Source organism: Rhodnius prolixus, unplaced genomic scaffold, assembly GCF_049639745.1.
Source record: "Rhodnius prolixus isolate KJV_2025 unplaced genomic scaffold, Rpr scaffold_2, whole genome shotgun sequence".
Classification (NCBI taxonomy): domain Eukaryota; kingdom Metazoa; phylum Arthropoda; class Insecta; order Hemiptera; family Reduviidae; genus Rhodnius; species Rhodnius prolixus.
This window is the reverse complement of record NW_027411592.1, coordinates 18,019,662-18,040,358: the sequence shown is the minus strand read 5'-3', so window position 1 is coordinate 18,040,358 and position 20,697 is coordinate 18,019,662. Positions and strand designations below refer to the sequence as shown.

At 33.1% G+C, this 20,697-nt stretch overlaps 1 protein-coding gene across 15 annotated transcripts in view; it reads left to right on the top strand.

Annotated features, from left to right (window-relative positions):
• SLO2 (slowpoke 2) overlaps positions 1-20,697 on the top strand; it is a 508,183-nt gene that overhangs the window by 457,970 nt on the left and 29,516 nt on the right. For 12 of the 15 annotated variants that reach the window (XM_074118332.1, XM_074118328.1, XM_074118337.1 and 9 more), the window contains 6 exons: positions 2,086-2,286; positions 4,436-4,586; positions 10,903-10,980; positions 15,784-15,889; positions 17,081-17,325; positions 18,949-19,083. In XM_074118332.1, coding sequence (XP_073974433.1) covers positions 2,086-2,286; positions 4,436-4,586; positions 10,903-10,980; positions 15,784-15,889; positions 17,081-17,325; positions 18,949-19,083 — 916 coding nt within the window. The remainder of the gene's footprint in view (positions 1-2,085; positions 2,287-4,435; positions 4,587-10,902; positions 10,981-15,783; positions 15,890-17,080; positions 17,326-18,948; positions 19,084-20,697) is intronic. The other 3 variants (XM_074118338.1, XM_074118335.1, XM_074118329.1) reach the window with 2 other exon arrangements.

Sequence of the window (20,697 nt, the reverse complement as noted above, 5' to 3'; positions counted from 1 at the left end):
GTGAATCTCAACATTCACCATGTGAATCTTGACATTCTCCAATTTCGGTCTTTCACGGTAACATAATACACAAATGATTGTACAAAGTTGATTTTAAAAATAAAATTGGTTTTGATTTCTGGAGTTTTCTAGTTATTTTATTATTATTACAAAAACTAAAAAAAAAAATGTTTATTATTCTCAAACTTGTGTTGATACTATTGTGCATGTCCATTTACCTCAACATGCATTTTTACACATTTACTAAATAGTATTGAATCCATTTTTCTACCAAAATGGAGGTTTGAATCTTATGTGACCTAAAATTGAGTGATAAAGTTCCTACTTGAAAAGCACGCTGCCTGAAATCTGTCCAGCTCCTAAGTATTTCCGGCAATTTTGCATAATTAAAACTACTAATTTTGTGCATATTTCACCTGATCTTTACCCGCATGTTAGTGCCCCTTTTTGTGGAATTCGGCCGACTAGTGTACTGTGTGCCATACAGCCAACATCACTTTTTTATTTGATTTTTTTCCCCTTATAGTACGCCCATTATTTTAAAATATTCTATCTAAGCTGAATGCTTAATATCATTTTGCCAATAAAAAATGTTCAATCGATCTTCTTCTACATGTTCTTCGATTCTTTTTACTTTTTAAAGTCGAATATTGTTTGTTTTCCCCTTTGATCTAGGAACTTTTAACTGAAATCGAGGTTTAATTATTTAACATTATTCCCCAACTCAGTAATTCCGTTGTGCATCCACAAATGCACTCTTGACTCTTCAGCCGGAGGTGTACATAGACGTATAAGGATCCTAGGGGAAACCTTGAATGCAGGTTTTTATTTTTCAAAGAACTCTCTCTCAGCTGTACGAGACTTTCAAGCTGAAACAAAATCTTACTGAGAATAAGACTCGCAAGTTTTCGGTTATCAAGCCAATGTCTTTTCTCATTCTGCGAGATTCTACGGATGGTCTAGACATCCCTGGAAGTCGCGCAGTCTTGTAGTAATCTTAAGTGAGTAGGATCTAAATTGTACTCTACCGCCTACTTTTGGTAAGATAATTTTTCTTTTACTATTTTTTCGGCAATTTTTGCCCAAGTTAATATGGAGAAGGCCTCGCCGATCTCAAAAGCGAGGAATGAATTTTTACTTGTCTAGCGCCTACTGTTAAACTAATTCATCGGTAATATTCTTCAATCTTTATATTTATTGTTCAAAGAACTTCTATTCATCGCTGCTTGATTATTTAAAGTTCTAATCATCGTTATAATGTGTGAGATGATATCCTATCAAGGAGAGAGAACAGTAATGTAAATGAATTGCTATTCTATTTTAAAAATATTTTTAGATGTAATTGTGTTTCTGTCACAACCTTATTTACATTAAAAAAGAAAACTACAGTGCTATTTAAATTATTAAAAAAATATTAAAGGACATTTTAATTAAAATCGAATGCCTAGACTAGGAATCGAATCCATTTAATTATTATTTCCTATATAGAAGTGAAGAAGAAGTATTCTTTATTTAAAATAAAAGATAATCCACATACATATGAAAAGAAAAAAATTAACAATATAAAAATACTTTTTCGTAGTAAATACTAAACAAGATTACCTTTCCATTAAGACAACAACATGGTCATTATTTCCTACATAATTACTTACTTAATGAAATTATAATAATAATAAAGTAGGTAATAGTTCTAAAAGAATTCCGAAAAATGTAAACCACATTATTTATTTACCTATTTTGATAGATAAGCTTTAATTCTTCTTTAGGAAAACCAACCTGATCAACAGCAGAGTGTAGTTATTGCCGTTTCATTTCCAAATTAAATTGGTAATTAAGAGTAAATTAGTTTCAAAACAAAGCTGTATTTAAGTTGCTAACATTTCAGTTTTAATAATGTAATGGCTTCCTTATGAATTCATTTTTCCTTAATGAGTCTGCCTTCTGTTCCTCATGTCTCCATCGTCCCTAATTTTGTAAATATAGCCTTACAAGTCTTGCTGTAGTTAACACCTCCTCATCGGTATGGCCACACAGATTTGGTTTGCTGAATTCCACATTCCAGTACAGGCTAACAGCTGTGATTAGTGTATACTGTTACAGATACTATTGAAACTATGATCAGTACGCCGAAAGTAAAAGAAAGTGGACTGCTAGTTGGCGGTGGTGGAGCTATTTATGACAGCAGTGTCGGGTGTATGGGAAGTACGGGTAACCATTTAGGGTTACCAAGACCTCCTGAGTCTAATCCGAATCTCCTCAGCCCCGAGATACTCAATCAGAGACGAGGTTTGTATTAGTTTCTAAATCTATTTGAATAGTAAAAAGTATATATTCAAAATTAAACCAGAAGGTAAGTTTCGTATAAATTTGTTTGTTCAAGTCAATAGTGCATTCAGATATATTTAATTGGTTGTGCGTTTACAATCTGTTGTGAGAACAGTTTACAAAATATTTCTTAGTAGTTTAGGTAAAAAAAATGGGTCTTCTTCCACTTATGGTTAGACCTGATAAGTTAAAAAATAATTAACCAAAAGGCAAAGCGCCTAATGAGATATTTGCCAATTAAATACGTATTAGAAGCTGCAATTAGTAGGATAAAGAGAAGATTCAGATTTGATGCAGTTTTCATTGAATATTATATTCCTGCAGAACTTCTGATGAAGCCGATCCAGATGCGGAAAATCTGTGTAGCATGCAGCGCTTTAACAATATCTCTTCAGCTCTCTAGATAAACAAAATATTAAAAAATAAATGTATTCTACATTAGTCAAACTGCTTTGAATTCAGAATAGAGAAGGTTTGCACTGAAAGGACTATGGTAAGACTTTACATTCGATGAGAGATAACAGAGTGAAAAAGCAGAAAGATTTCAAACCTGCCATCTTGTGGAGGCTGGACATGGTAGATTAGAAAAATTATTAAATCGCAGTTTAGATGATATCTAAGATCTTTTAGGTGTGGATGACCTGTGTCAAAAGAAACTCTACCTTAAAAGAGTTCTATTTGTAACTAAGTGAAGGTAAAAACTGTTTTTCTCATTTCTTCTGTAGTCAATTAATGTGCACTCAACTATTTTTTGTTGGTTTTGATATTTGACCTCAAAGAATTTTGGTGCCATCACTTAATGAATTCTCTACAAACAATTTGTACGAATAAATCGCTAGAGTAACATAATTTGTTCAGAATTTTGGCACTTCTCTTAAACTTATTTTCTTAAAATATAGAACTTAACTTACGAATTTATGCTCTGTTAGTATTTTGAAAGTAATGAGTCCGTACATTATACTTAAGGAACACTTAGGCTTTAGCCCAGAACTGCTTTAAAAAGATTTAAGCGATGGTTTTTAAGAAAAGTTATAGATTTAGAATTGAGCTGTTCACTGCACAACTCGATTAACTCCATTAAACAAAAATTTATAGATATGCGATAAAATAATGTACATTGTTTTTTACAATCGTTTATAATATAATTTCTAATAAATGTACCGTTATCATTTGGCGGCTGCTACTGTATTTGAGTTAAATTATTACAACGATTTATATTGGTGCATGAAATAATTTAAATGGCTTCGGAAATAAATAATCTAATACTTGAACATCAGCAAAAGTTTTTGCCGTTTAATGGTGCTAATCTTTATTATTTGAGAAATTTATTATATGTTATAAATACAAAAAGCTATGACTGAACCAAGTGCTTTGACAAGTTGCTTTTAAATTTGAGATATTTCAAAAGGTGGAGTTAACCTGTTAACCTATTTAAGTGGAGTTAAACAGATTAGTTTGGGCAGTGTACGGCTCAATTGGGAAATCACCTTACTAAATTAAAAAATAATAATAATAATTGAGTAATATCTAAGAAAATTGCATAAAATTAAGTATTGGCTTTACCAATTAACATAGTTGGTTTTGCCCAAAATATTATCAAGGCACTTTTCTTACTAATAAAGTGTAATTATATGTTCTTCTATTTCTGGATATATTATTTTTAAGTATATTATTGTCTGTGGGTCCGTTCCTCTATTTGAGTGCTATTTCATGTGTTGGCTTCAAATCACCGGTTACAAATAAATATTGTGCTTAGACATATTTACTAATCATTCTGTAAATGCCAGCGATGCAGTTCAATTAGATTAGTGTATTCTGTCTCCTGTTTGGTTGAAGGAAATGAAAGTATCGTAAGTTCTTGAGTCTATGGACCTGGCTGCTTGTTGGGAAGTTGCAATTATAGCAGATTCTCTAGTTTTCTTCTAGAAGTTCTCTATCTTTCGGTATAAACACTCCTTTCTCTGATCACAAAGTTGAAAATAAGATTTTATCTGCTGGAATTTTTTTGGGGGGGGGGGGCAGCCTTAAATTTAATTTACTTTAATTGATTTGTTTCAAATCGGCATCTTATCTTTATTTATGGTAATGCAAAAAAAAGATATTAATTTAGGTAGCCGGAGGCCGAGTATACTACCTGTACCAGACATGTTCACTTCCTCAACGTTGAACATATCATCTAGCGAACCCCAAGATGATGTTGATGAAAGTGAGGATGAAATGGAAGATGATGTTCCATGGCGATCTCCATCTGAGAAAATTGCGTGAGTAAAATCTTTTTTAACAGCAAAATGAAAGAAACCAATGACACTATTATTAACACAGTTTTTAAAACACACTACACAACAGCTGTTATCAATTCGACTTTTTTATTTTCAATACACACTTGGATGGACCATTCTTCTTGGACACCACAATTCCGGGTGTTGACGTGATCTTGAAAGTTTTATCACTTTTCGCTGCAACGAAAGCATTAAATAGGTGGACATATATTTCTACAAATAAGTGTATTAAAAGCTAAATTCTCCTTTAATTTCAAATTTTGTTTTTTTTTTTAAGTTTTTAAAAATTAGAATTAAATAATATATTTAAAATAAAAAATTTCTTGTAGAAAGCGAAATTCACCTGGCGTCTGGTGAGTGTGCATTTTTGTTTCTTTGAAAAAAGTAAAAACCATAATTTGGTATCGTTTATTTTTTTTGATTCATTTTTGTTTTTGTTTTGATTACTTTTCACTCGATTGTAAAATAAAAATAAAAAAGTCAACTTGGTTATTTGAGATATTATATTTATGTTTCAATATATGTACATTTATGATTTTTGGAGTGAGACCCTAGGGAAAAAAAGTTACTTGTTTCCAACCAAATATTTGTTGTGGTGAGATAGGACTAGATAACTGCAGAATAAGTAGCACCTAAGATGATGAGCCAAGCCCTGAGTACCTTTCCAGATGCATCTCTGATGGTGTAAAGGCGATAAAATATGATAGACCATTGCATCATTGATATGGCTAACGCCTGTTTATATGCAAGTTTTCACCTACGAATCAGCCGTCTCCGTCAAAAAGGAGTAAATCTGGAGTAATAGTCTAAGAAAATACTTTATAACCCAATGAGAATGTATAATAATGGCTATTTGAAAATAATCGCGTGTCTGGGAAAGGAAATGGGCTTCCACTAGCCTTGGCCGGCATTTCTCTACGGGAATGGAACACCTTAAAGATATCCCATGCTCATGGTTGGTTGTCTGGATGATGTCTTGCAGTTTGAAATAAAAAACTGATTTGATACGAAGCCATAGAAACAAGCAAAATATGGGAATTATTATTCGGCTTTGACTTGGGTATGGGAAAATGCGATACGATTTGACCATTCGATTTCTGGAAAGGTTTCTTTCGCTAACTACGATGGGGTACCCAAAAAAAACCGGAATTATTTTTTAAAAGCTATTTATTTACAAATTTTTTACAGAACAACCTTATCCCCTTCAAAATACTCTCCATTACAACTAATACATTTGTCCCACCGGTGCTTCCACTGTTCGAAACATTTTTTGTAGTCATCTTTAGAAATGGCTGACAGCTCCTTCTTCGTTTTTTTCTTGACCTCTTCAATGTTGTCAAATCGGTGACCTTTCATGCCCTTTTTCATGCGTGGAAATAAGAAAAAGTCGCACGGAGCCAGGTCAGGCGAGTAAGGTGCGTGGGGCAGCGGAACCATGCCATTTTTAGCCAAAAACTGTGTAACAGAGATGGCTGTGTGTGCAGGTGCATTGTCGTGGTGGAAGAACCAGTCTCCTGTTTGCCACAAATCGGGTCTTTTTTGGCGAACACTATTGCGCAATCTTTTCAAAACTTCCAAATGCAAGGTTTGATTGACGGTTTGACCTGGGGGGACGAACTCTGAATGGACTACGCCTTTGGCATCAAAAAAGCAAATCAGCATTGTTTTGATGTTTGACTTGACTTGACGACATTTTTTTGGTCGGGGTGAAGATGACGTCTTCCATTGGCTCGACTGTTGCTTTGTTTCTGGGTCATAACCATAGCACCATGACTCATCACCAGTAATGACCTTTGACAGAAAGTCTGGATCAGTTTCAAGCTGTTGTTTCAAAGCACGACATGTTTCAACTCGATGTTCTTTTTGATTGTCAGTCAGAACTCGAGGAACAAACTTGGCAGCAACCTTTTTCATCCCCAAATCTTCCGTTAAAATTCGCTGAACCGAGCTCCAAGATAACCCACTACTCTCTGACAGTTGATCAATTGTCTGTCGACGGTCTGTGAACTCCAGCTCTCGAATTTTTTCAACATTTTCGTCGATTCGGGCAGTTGATGGACGTCCAGAACGAGGTTTGTCATCAATCGACATGTCGCCATTTTTAAACCGAGTAAACCACTCGTATACTTGAGTTTTTCCCATAGCGTCATCTTTGTAAGCTGTTTTCAACATTAAAACACTTTCAGCAGCATTTTTGCCGAGTAGAAAACAAAATTTCAGAGCTGCACGTTGTTCACTTAAACTTGCCATCATAAAAAACGAAAAAAGAACAAAACAGTGCTGGTAAAAACAATCACTGCAGATGAACAGAACAAGCCAGGCAGACAACACAGGCAGGACTGAACTGGCAAGGAATTGCGCTATACACGTCTAGCGGCAGAAATGCGTACTACATAAGCTCCATGCGCGGCAACGCAATTCCGGTTATTTTTGGGTACCCCCTCGTATACCTGTCTTATCTCAAATAACTAATGCGATCCTTTTGTTTTTAGCTGACGAGTGTGTCTGCATTTACATATTCTAAAAGCTACTGTTATACTTACTTAAGTCAGTTTAAAGTCCATGTAATTTATTAAAAAAAAGAAGTCACTGTTATTTATTTATTGTAGAGCAAAATTATTTAAACTCAGTAAGGCACCTTATAAAAGCTAAACACTAAGCACTAGCAAACCGCTTAAAGCAATATAGAAAACGATTGCTTTTTCCAGACCGTTTACCTTTTCTTTGTCATCTACTTTGCTGAAATTTGTGCCACTTTCATGATTTTGGTTTTGGATTAGCTTTGTTTTTTTTTATAAAAAAAAAAAAAATCCAGAGCATTGCAATGTCGGCAGCTTGTTTTTCTACATGTACGCAAATTATTTGGAACACGAACTTTTTGCTCATAAATATTTTACACTTGAAAACAAACAAAAAATAACCAATTTTTTTTTTGCTAACATTATTTTATACTAAAATGTGATGTCTGAACTCGTACATAAAATTTAGAAAACTTGTTTATTTATTTATTTTAATATTTATCAATATTCTTTTTTGATCGCTATATTTCTTTGAGTATTTGAAGTTTTGTATTCAGCATGTATTCAGTATGACTGTTGTTCTTGGTTGTTGGTCCGGAATATAATTTTTTTTGTTTAAATTGGCTTCCAAACTGTCCCATATTTTCTTCTTCCTTTGGCATGTTTGATTATTTTTTTTCTAAATTTGATGAAACATTACAAAATAATGTCTGCACGAACTTTCTTTCTGTACAACTTCTTTAAGACAAAATTCTAAAAAAATATTTAAATAAAATGAATAGATGTTTTTTGTTTTAAATGTTTCTTTTTTTTGGAATCTTGTTTTATTACACTTTTAAGATCTTTGATTTCAATTTTATTCCATTTTTTTTTTCCTTTTACCTATACTTTTCAACAAGTAAGTAACAAATCACGGACAATTTACAGATATCCTGATAATGATTCAGGTAAGTATTTGATTTAAAACAAAAGAAAGAACAAAATTGTAATAATTATTACTATGATATCCATTTTAAAGTGTTACCAAAATTAGTGATACTTCGTTCCTGATCATATTATGCATTTACGATTTCTCTGCTGCGCCCGTTTCACTTCTATTTTCTATGAGCGTTTTCCTTATATTAAGCTACATATTCCTAGTCCTAATTAGAACTTAGTAGTGTGTTGAAAACTTTTCTGATTCACTAATACTCTTCTTACTTCTAATAGGAAATTCAGCTCCTCTCATCTTGCTTTTTCCATTATTATATAAACAAAGATTTTAGTCTAGTCGGTAATTCTTTTTTTTTTTTGCCTGACAAAAGCTAAGAATTATTCGTGATAATATTTAATTGTTTGATAAATAATTATGAAATACAAATTTTTAGTCAAAGGGCGTCGTCTCGTACTACCTCGCTCACTTTCAATACGAGCGTGACTACTGTAGTAATTAATTAACTAGGTAATTCCAGTGGGATCTTCCAAAATGTTCGCTCGCATGAAGAGGTTTTATGAAGCGCACAGTCAATAGTGGGCTGGATAACGAATTGACTGCCCATACAGAAACCAACTCAAACTGACCACGAATCTCCATGGAAATGCGTATTTACAGAATTAGAATTTGCTCAGTCGTAGTAAATGAATATTTGGGAATTAGTTCGAATACTGAATAATATCTAGCGTCCTAAGCCATTCATCAATATCAATAAAAGTACAGAATACTGGATCGTACTCCGACAATGTAAAACAAACCCAATTAATCAACTTTAGATAACATATTATTTTAATTGACCTTAAAACGCTTGTCCCACTAAATCTAACTCCTTGAACTGTTTGCATTGCATTGCTTGACTCAGTGTAACCCAGAAGTCTTACAGAGCAATGACTACTCGTATTGTGGTGAATCGTTGCCAGCTGACACTGCTCAAGACAAAGCACGCGTTTTCCTCAATCTCCGGGTCTGCTGCCATGCACTGTGTCACCATCTGGTAACTTGTTTTACAAGTAGAGTATTTTGCGGGCCTATAAGTATAAGGCTGGTTTTTCTATTAGGATTGTATTTTCTTTTTCGCACATCATGTCCTTCCATCCTAAAATAGAAGGAACAAATAATATAACTTTAAACTAAAGACTACTTTTTGGTCGATTGACCGCCAGAAAAGTCGTCAATTCAATTCTATTACAAATAAAAGAAATACAGTTACTTTCTAAACTAAACTAAAGGGTTTTGATTCTTGAGAAAATCTTAATAATATATAGAAATATCAGATGAACCTAGAAGTTGCATTACTCGTGAGCCATTGCGCACTCGCATCAGACAATCTCGGGCAGATAGCCTTAAAATAATCTCTATGTTCTAACTCCAAACTACATAGACCACAATAATCCCTGTTAACATTACATAAAGGTACATCTCCAATATTTATCCTACCGGCTCGAGTTCTTATAATCCACCTCCGAAGTTCCAGAGGTATATTAGTAGTGACGTAATGGCGCTTCCCTAAACTGAACCTCTAACTCTTATATGTACAAGAATAACGCTCATTCTCCTCAGCATTAAATTTATTGTGTATTTTCAGAGAGTGCATATAATTCAGAAAGGTAAAAAACATTGGCAATCTAAACTTCTTTTTTTTTTGCATCTAAAACTTAAACAGTTTCTGTATGTATAATGATGGTAGAGTCCACCCCCAGACCTTTGTTGACTGCCTTGAATATCCTTAATTTCAATTAGAAACTAATGTTTGATCATATAATTTCTTCTCAGGACATTTATTTCCTTTGCTCTTCCATCATAAATTTCTTGGTTTAAGTGTTACCCTTCTTTCCATCCTTATTTGTATTTCAAATATGTTTTCTAACGGTTATCTTTGCATTACTCTGTTTTATCTTCCTATATTCAATAAACAAATATTTTTAAAGATGGCTGATTAAAATTTTAAGTAATTTAAAGACCGCAATGTCATATTATGCGTAGTCTAAAGAGAATCACGAATGAACCATAGTTCAAATTACTAAGTTGTTTGATAACCCATTGAAATAGTTATTGACTAGAAACAGTATTTCTTTTTTTGATTTTATTTAGTTTTCTTTTAGCTGTTGAAAAAAATGGATTGTTAAGCCTTTGTTATTTATACAGATTGTAACAGTTGGCTGGGGAACAAGAAGTATTTATCATTTTTTGTTAAGATAGACGTTTGCAGACACCTCGGAAGTCCGGGACGGAATAGTTGAAGTTTAAGGTGGTACGGATGTGTCCGATAGATTGAACTTTAGAGTTCGTTTAGGTTTTTCTTGGTTATTAATATTTCTGAGAAATTAGACGAATAAAACTTTGTATTTTGATTTTTCATTAACCAGATAATAAATCTCCTAACAGACAGTTCAGCCATCACTTGTGTGGACTTTGGCAAGCAGTTTTATACCACTCAAGTATTTATCACATATTTTTATTGATGAATTTTTAGTTTTCCCCGTTTATTTCTATCTGTCCCTCCAAATCTAAGTAAAGTCTCCATTAATTATAGCTAAACATAAAGTTTAAATCCCTAAAGAAAAAATCCTTTTCACATTTCAACCATTTTTTGACGTAACATTGCACATAAATATTTTCTAGTAAATCTCTTTTCGTTGATCAAGTTTTTCACTCAGAAGCCAAAAAAAAATCCTCTTATTTCTTTCTTTTAGTTTACTATAATTGAAAGTATTGTATAATACTGGCATGATTCGTGTGTTGATTGTTGATTGTTGCTGTTGTTGTCAATCACTGAGTTGTTGTTGGCACATATTTTCACCCACAGATTCCATATCTCAGTCTCGGATGCTGACGAGCCAATCACATACGACCTTTATGCTGAATGGAGAGCTGAAATGAAAAGGTGAGGTTTTTCTTTCTTTTATTTGTTATTTTAGTTTAGTTTACTTTTAATTTAATTACAAATATTATTGTTGGTTTTTTTTTTGGGGGGGGGGGTGCATTATACAGTTTATATATTGGTGACCAAGTTTAGGAATTATTCAGAAGTTTATATCATTTTTTTGCTTTCTCACAAATATTGTGCAATATTCACAATAGCTAAATTCTCAACAATACTCAATTTTTGGCCCCAGTTAACCTTGACAATTTGTATTATTAAAAACCTTTTTATATTAGCAAAAGGTATATTAAATTTTGGTACACTTTTTTTTTTGTATTAACATCCATTTAAATATATACAACTGCAAAAAAATCAATTAGTAAATGGCTGTGATCATGGTCAAAAATAATTACTAGAGTGAAGAACAACTTCGAACTATTTACGATTACTAAGGAATTCAAGACGAAAGCGGGAAACAGAAAATAAATGATACGAAGGAATTTACTGGGGATGATGAGGGAGATGTGGTTAATAATAATTCACTAATCATTTAGATGAATGATGGGAGAATAAGCTCAGCGAATAGTAAAATACTACAGCTATGACAAGAGTGAAAAGTGATGCAAGAGTAAAACTTAACTCAAACCCACTGCGCTATAAGCGAACATATTTCGTCTCCTTTTAACCGAACCGTGTTTAAACATATAATTTAGCGTTGAGAAGCCAGGGTAGCCGAGCAGTTGGAGGCGAAGCTCGTAAAGCTAAGAAGCTATCGTGATACTTGGGTTCGTTTCCAATCTAGGCTTTTGATTTTCTTTAATGTTTAATGTGAGAACTTTGTAGTAAAGTATGTTTGCTAGTCGCCTCCGTCCATGAAACCTGATTTGGTAGTTGGACGTAAAGATTGTCTGAAAAAATATGCATTACTTTATACTTTACTTTTTTAATTTAGCTTTGGTTTAATGACACAAAAAAATAACTATGAATAGTGAAAATCTTTACCGCTGAGTTTTTCACAAAGTTTTTCCTATATGTTTTTAGTTTTTCTTGAAACACAGTTCTTTGCCGAGAAAATTCTTGTCGATTGTTCTTAATTCGATGCTACGTAAGCTGCTTCGTAACTTTCTTCTACCTAATGTTTCCAATTTATTGAATTTACTAAATATTTTATAGAAATAAATTTTTAATGCTTTTGTATTAACTTTCCTAATTGTTTAGTATATTGTGAATTCTCTCTGGAAATACCCAATAAAAGCCCTGAGACAGAAAATGTCGTTTTTATAAAAAATGGCCCGCATGTGGAGAAAATATACTGTAAAACAATTTAGAGTAGTTCTGAAGGAATGGCTACTTTTTTCTCTTTAACGGAATTTCGGTTTAATGTATTTTTTTGTTTACAAATTGTATGATTTAGACAAGAATTTAGTTCAAAATTCCCAATTTTAAGGCTGTTAAGAGTTTGAACCATAAGAACTTATTGAACTGTAAATGCCAATTTTCTTATTAATTCAAATTCTGTACTTCAAGAATATTTAATTGTGTCAATCAATTGAAGAAATTGAAGTTAAAGACATTGTTCATTATCAGTTTTTTAGACTTACTTACCAATTGTTTTTAATTTCTTAAATTTGATGTACCTTAGGTATAGATATAGTTAGGCAGATTCATATGATAACCCCTTATCATGCTGGAGGTGTACTGTTTCTAGAAAAATAATTTTTACGCGTATTTGCTACTCGGTCGTTTTCGGTAACTCGTTCAACATTTCGCTAACTTTGTTTTTTTTTTTTGTAGTTAAAGAAACATGGATATGCTTTCACAACAGTGGGATCAGATTTGTTATATTACTCAGATGCATCTGGAATTTGATTTCCAGTTTTTTTTTTTACAAATATATTAATTTTTCATTCAACCGCTGTAAATTATAACATTATATTTCTTTATTATTCGCAGTTTTGTAAAATTATTGCCTTTACAAATTATCATAATAATTGGCTAATGAAGCTGCAAAAAGTAGCAATTTTAGTATTTCTTAATGAAACTCAACTAGCTCCCTATTTTTATTTACAGTTTTTTAGTTTCAGCTTTAAATAATTTTTTTAATATTCAATTTCTGGTATAGACTAGCCTTATCTTTGTATTTTTTGCATGAAACTTGCTGTTAATTGTTGTAAAAATGTTAAACGTTGTTTTTATTTGTTTATTTTGAATTCAAGCTTTTTATGTTGCTTTTTTTTTATGGAGTATTAATGGTAATAATGGTAGTTGAGTCATTCATGATTTTATTTTTTATTCCATTTATGTTGAAATCATTCGCAAAGTTTCTCTTTCAGGCTCTGAATTTTAATAAAAACTTGACAACTAGAAGATATGTTAATTGAGTCGCGTTATGATTCTAAACAAGAGAATAAATAGTATTGTTTGAGAACTTTTTAGTGCAATTCGTCTGGAATTAGTACTGCAATTGAATCCTGCATTATATTGTAGTTTGCTCCGTTTGGGAGACAATTGTTTTGAGAGGCTTAGAATAGTCGAATTAGATTAGTAAAATAGAGGGAATTATTTTAGGAGGAAGAATAATTAATTACAGTAATTTGATTGGTTATACGAGCTTGTAGATTGGAGAAGAGGATGCAATTGATTCCATCGCCCAATAAGACAAAATATGTAAACTAAGGAAAAAAATTTCCTTTTATTTTTATATTGCAGTTTTCATTTTCCTTTTGACATGAGATGTAAATGAATTTGTTAACTACGGTGTATGAAAATAAAATCTTTATTTATGTTTACTTCTGCTGATTAATAAGAGGATATCCAAACCGCTAAACGTCTTGTTCCACTCTGCCGTTTTAATGGTTTACTGTATGAAAACATTATCTAAAATGGTTACATCGTGCTATCTATCACTTTTGATTTTCCAAGCAGATTACTTTTAATCAATATTCTAGATTTAACGGGGGCATTAATCAGTCAAAAGAGGCTCTCTTCAATGCCGCGCGCCGTTCAAGTTGTGGAAAATGGATGGATAGTTTTCCTGCCATCAATACTTAATTTGTCGAAATTTGAACCATAAAAAAGAGTAGTTGTGTTTATTGACGGATTTTCTTTTGCTTCAAGACAAATCGATTATCTACTTAAAAATTGGCAAGGAATTCCCTGCGCGTGATAGCCGAATGCCTGCCAAGCTAATTCTTCCTCCGAATCTAATTAGTTTCTTCGTTACTAAACATATTGTAAAGTTTTTCCTATCTTTTTACTAGAAACTACTTATAACTAGTGCCTGCCACTAGTTACTTTAAATATGTGGGTTTGATTAAATAATAAAACTCGCTAAATTTGTAAGAAATAACCTGATTTATTAACACATTACCTTTACTCACATTAACATTTACTAGCAACTAACGCTATTCATTACAGTCACCATTTACAACAGTCACAACAGTTTACTGTTACTTACTCACTACGTAACGCCACAAAACTGTTCCCCGACTGACCATTGGTCTGCACTGCACCGAATTGCACTAGTCTCTGCTACACAAACATAGCTCTACTCACTAACTGACTAACCGCCTGACTAGCTAACTTTGAAGCACTCCGCAACACTGACTCTCTCAAAACTAACTCAGAACTTGACTAAAAATACAAGACTAAAAACTAAAACTCCAGCTGTGTCTGCCTCCTTTTAACTGCGACTGCCCCACTCCGTCTGTGTCACGCCCACCGGCCGGTCACTGGCTGAGGAAAACACATACTGCCACCACCCGAACTGGGGCCGCCCTCCTCCAACCTTCTATCTCACTCCAACTCCGCCTGTCTTGCTCCCACCTGCCGCTCATTGGCTGGAAAACACACATTGCCACCATCCCAACTAGGGCCGCCTCCTCCAATTCTCTGTCTCTTTCCAACTCCGTCTGTCTCATTCTCACCTGTCAATCACGGACTGGGAAAACACATATGCCACCACCCTAACTGAGGCCTTTCTCTTAGCTGGCTTTTACACAGCAGTGGACCGTTACAGGCTACGGTCACTAAACTCCTTGAACAATCTAGCCCTTTCCAGTTCAGGTAGAGACCGGCCCTTTTGTCTACACAGTGGTGGCCTGTTACCGACTTTGGTCGCTTAACCCCTAGAACAATCTAGGCCTTTCTTTTCTCCTCAGGTAGAGACCGGCCCTTTTGTTTACACAGTGGTGGCCTGTTACCGACTTTGGTCGCTCAACCCCTAGAACAATCTAGGTCTTTCGTTTCTGCCTAGGTCAACTTCGTTACAAAATTCTAACTTTTTATAGCAATGTCTTTGAACATTGGCTATGTTTCCTGATAAATAAACTATCTTTTAACTTTAGATATTTATTGTCTTCAATCTCGGAACTCTTACCATTTACTTGGATTTGGGATTTGAATGAATTATATTTTATTAAAACTTAATTGTCTCGAAATAGAACTTGATATCTATGTTTTCGATTTCTTGACTGTTAAGTTTTAATTAAGAATGTTCTGCTGATTTTTTGTAAAGTCGAAAACACTCAGTACATTCGTGCAAGTTTATCATTGCTCAGGAGATGATTTCAAATGTAAATACTTAGTTCCTAAGCTGATATTGTAACTTCTCTTTTAAATGTAAAATTACTGGTTAATGTTGTTTATTCATCGAAATTCAATGATCAAATTTATTTTCAATTACAAATAAAATTTTGGGTAATATTTCACTAAATTCATCAAATTACTAAAAGTAAATTTTTAGCCAGTTGCTTTTATGTTACTCTAGTTTGGTACAACAGAAATGGGTATACTAAAAATACTTTTCTTTTTTGTATCATGCAGGATTGTAAAAGGATTTCCACCAGTATCGCCGTACATAGGAGTGTCGCCAACTCTTTGTTATTTGCTCAAGGAAAAGAAACCGTTATGTTGTTTACAACTTGCTCAGGTAATTTTTTTTTTTTTTACAATAATTAAAGTTTTATTTCCAAAATATTGCTTTAGGGCGACAATCATTGGCAAAGCAATAAATTAGTTCTTAACAAATCTCATATGCTAGGCCAGAGGATTTATATTGGTGCATTAAATTTTCGGTACAATAGGGGGGTACCCTTCATTCCAGCTTCTTTGGATCTAAAGAGCTTTTACTGGCCATTGTCCAACATCCTTTATTTATAATTTAACGTTTTACAAATTATGAACGAGTTTTAGATTTAATTATTTGACAGTTAAAATTGAAGTTTGCAAGAATCAATTTCGTTAACTTAAATAATAATACTAAAGATTAGCCCCTGAATTAAATTTTTATTTGTTCCTCACTTAAGCATAAAATTACCTTCCACAATTAATTTAAATTGTTTGATCACCGAATTCCCACGCAGAAATCCTGAGTTGAATCCAACCTGCTTTTGGATTTTCTAGCACAGTGTCCGGTTGTGGACGTCTGATCAAAGAGTGTCCGGTGATTTGGGCGCCAAAGAACTCAGATTTGGGTTCCCTAAATTAAAAAATGGAATAAAAAATAAATTATTAATTTTTATCGGTATGATTCCAATACTTTCAAGTTTTACTAGAGATTTTAATTATATCTCTATTTTATATAATAAATTTATTAGAGTTTTTCGTTTTATTATCTATTACCATCACTAGGACATTGGCTGCTCTGAACTTCCATACTTAATTATACCATATATCCACCTTTTGATTTATAGAAATCATTGACATGCCAATTCTTCATAATGGTTATGTTTTCTTTACCATTAGAATTGTGCACCTGTTTAAATGATTATGAAATGGGGAACATGATTGGTTTAGATTTTTTTTTTTTTTGTAATGATAAATCGAGAGATGTGTTTTAAAGGTGAATAACTAACTATACAGATAAGTTTAATCTTAGGGAAGGGAATTAGCTCGGTGGCTAGCGTACTGCATTCCAACTGCTGGCTCTTAGATTTCCAGTTCTTAGTAGCTTCTCACTGTTCGGTGGTAGACAGTATTAACGCTCCTCTGACATTATAAAAATTAGATATTATTTATTTTGTGTTTAAAATTGGTTTGATTAAATTATGTTTCAAGTTATTGTTATTGTAAGAGTTGCTTTTCCTTTTTCACTAAAATAGAATTTTACTTTTGATTTCAGGTATGCGAACATTGTACACATCGCAATGCTAAAGAATACAACTGGCAAAATAAAACGATTATTCTCGCTGCGGATTATGCTTCAAATGGCATTTATAATTTTATTATACCACTTAGAGCTCACTTCAGATCGAAAAATTCTCTAAATCCTATAATATTATTGCTGGAAAGAAGACCAGATATTGCTTTCCTCGATTCTGTTTCCTATTTTCCTTTGATATACTGGATGTTGGGCTCTATTGACTGGTTAGTGTAAAATTTCATTTAGTTTTCATCTTTTAGATTCAATAATTATTAATTGTATTTGTATAACATTTATCTTGACTGTTCAGGGAAATTTTTCATCAAATTCTATGGCAATATATTCGAATCGTGGGACTAGATAACAGAGGAGGCTTTATTTTTTTCTGTTATCTAAGCAGATAAATATTATAAATGTTCAGGCGTAGAAAAATATAAATTACAAATTTTTGTATTCGAATTATTTATTATATATAAAAAAAATGAAAATAATTTTCTTAAAAGAATTCTTTAAGTTTCTTTCCTGTGCGCTTTTAATAAAAAGACGCAAATTCTAGAATCTTTGAAAGACTAGATATCCCATTCTCTCAGCAATGTCAGCTGGGAAATGCTAAGCCAATCATTATAGTTGTGTTTTTCAAATATCTAAATGTCAACAACGATTCTGGACATTCTCACGTCCTAAAAGTGAGCCAGTTTACCCAGAAAAGACCCTGATCATTTGCTTAATAAGTCCCGATTCATGTTAGGTTGAATTTTTCCAATAAATAATCAAAGTAATCGCCTTTTTTTCAGGCGTAAAACTAATACATTAGGTGCCGTTGACAGGGGTAGTGCGCCAGCAGCTCATAGTTTACTATTGATGTTTATCCATGTAATAAAGAGTTGCTATGTCCGGGAATGAGTCTGGAGATCTTTCTTGTACCAGGTCGCACTAATAACCATTCTCTTATTTTTCTAGTACTAGCGATTGTTTCTATTGAAGCTTTGTACTAGGGAGTAATCTATGGAATTATGGTTCCCAATTCGTTTATTGCAGATTTGTGAATAAATTATAAAATTATGCGAGTGGATTGTGTAGTACTGTCACCTATGAAACTGAGAAGTATAAGTATAAGTGAAAGTATAGGATAAGTATAAATATAATTTTTATTTGTTCTTAGGGTACTACCCTATACAAATGGAGTATTGGTACAAAATTATTACTTAACATAAAATGACTGAAAACTAAAAATGAAATTATTTCTTACATAAAAGATAAAAAACTAAAGACAAAATAAACAAAATGAAAGACAAAATATATAAAATAAAAGACAACTAAAAGAACTAAAATTTATACAGAAAAATAACAAAATGCTCTTTAATTTTCAATATTAATAATAAATTTTCTAATATTTAATGCAGATACCACAAAGTAATACAAGTTATTAAATTTAGTGAAACTGTCTATAACTAATAAATTAAGTAAATTTTCCTCGTTTTCGAGCTCAACTTTAATAAATTCTGATAAATATTCGTTCCCGGCAGATCTAAATGATGGGCATACCAACAGAAAGTGATATAAAGTGTCTGGGGCGCCTGAATTGCAGCAGATACAGTGATTGTCCACATTGAATCTGAAAAGACTGCCTTTAAAGATCACACGACAATTATCAGGATGCCCTAGCCTCAGTTGACTTACAATTCTTTACTTCAAAATACTACCTCTATATTCTAAATAACATTCTGTAATACATCTGTACGATATTCCTGTATTTGAGCTGGGATAAGCTTCTACGGCTTATTGAAAACTTTGTACTCTGCTTACTTTTAGCTAATAAATAACCTTTTTTTTCTCTCTTGTTGCAGCCTGGATGATCTATTACGAGCTGGTATTACTCTTGCTGAAAATGTGGTTGTAGTTAACAAGGAACTGTCCAATTCTGCCGAGGAGGATACTCTTGCTGATTGCAATACCATTGTTGCCGTACAAACTATGTTCAAGTAATTTTATAATTTTATTTATTAATTTTCTTTATTATTAGAAAAAAAACTGAAATGACTTTGTAGTTTAAAACAGGGAAACTACGAAGCAATATAGGATTATAGTTCTGCTTTTCAATATTTGACCATCTAACATAGGTTTATGATTCAGCAATCATGCTAATTTACGCTATAAAACATAATTTGGCATTAGAGATATGAAAGTGTTAACAAGAGATGTGCTGTGGATGAATAGTACAGAAAGTCAGGTGGTTGGTATTGATCTGATCGCTCATTACTTAGCGCATGCGTCCTGTGACAATGATGGACTTGTAATATGCGGGGAATATTCTCTTCTGGACGCGCTAGAGATGCTGTCCAATTAATCTGGTCTTTTAGAACTTTTAATTAAAATTACACTAAGTATCTAGTGAAGTGACAGTCTTGGAAAATACTTGACTCTAGTGAAACTAAATTTGTATCTAAATCGTAATTTAATTAGAACTTTAGCCGATGAAAAAATATATATTTGGCAGTTTAAGGTCGTCTTTCTTTTTTGGGTCTAACTAAAGCAAATTTATGAAGATTAGCTACACACTGTTCTGCTGACGGTGTCCTAGAGCCTAAATGTAGATGCGCTGCCTGGTATGCTCCAAAGAGGCTGGTAGTTTGTTCCCTAGCATGTTCTACACAGATAATGTTGGTATTTTGGGGAATGAATAGTTTACAAAGACCAATCCTTCGTTAGAGCCTCCCTCTCTTTTACTGCTGCGGTTAAAGTGTTTCTGGGCACATTTCTATCAAGTTTTCTAAATTGAACATTATAGGAATCAGCTCGTGGTCTTGTCAAATCTAAAATGCTGAGCAGAGATGTTAGCAGATGATTCTTCTGCAATTGCTTCTATATTTTGCATGTAACTTTTTTTTTCTTGTGTAATTCAAGCATTATTTCCACACTTTCCTCTGTTGGCAACAGGTGTCGTTACGTACGACGATGTCTGTCTGATCACAGTTTTATATAGACCATTTCCTGCCGCAATCCTTGCCTTAATTTCTAAGGTCATCACACTATTGCTGGCTTTTGATGTACCCAGGCGTTTTTAAAGCGGGTACACATAGGGTATTTTATGGTTTCCTACGTGTACAGAATTGCTTCTTAGACGTTCAAATGATGCGACGGAATCCAGGGTAGCGGAACTTTTTCCTTATAAATGGCGTGGAGGTTGTAGTAATCTGTAGATACTGTAGTACGACTTACTGGATTGGGCCGTACAGCTCGGTTGGCATTTCCGATGCTTTTTCAGACAGTAAAGATCAAGTCAACTGTTCAACCATATTTTTCTACAGACGGATCTTGAAAAGGCCTTTCGAATGGAATATAAATGATCTCTTGCTATGCCCATTTCACAACTTTAATTGGGCGGATACTTAAGAGAGTGCGCATTTTCTAATTTGTTTAGATTTGTTTTATTCTTTCAGTTGGCTTTGTAATATTTCAGAGCCTATCTGTTAGCTATATCATTCATATTCTACATCTTAAGATTAAAAGTTTACCCAAAAGTGCATGCAATTGCTTTCCAACGTTTGGCTTGCAGTTATTAATCTTCTGGAAGCAGAGTTCAGTTTGCCAATGAA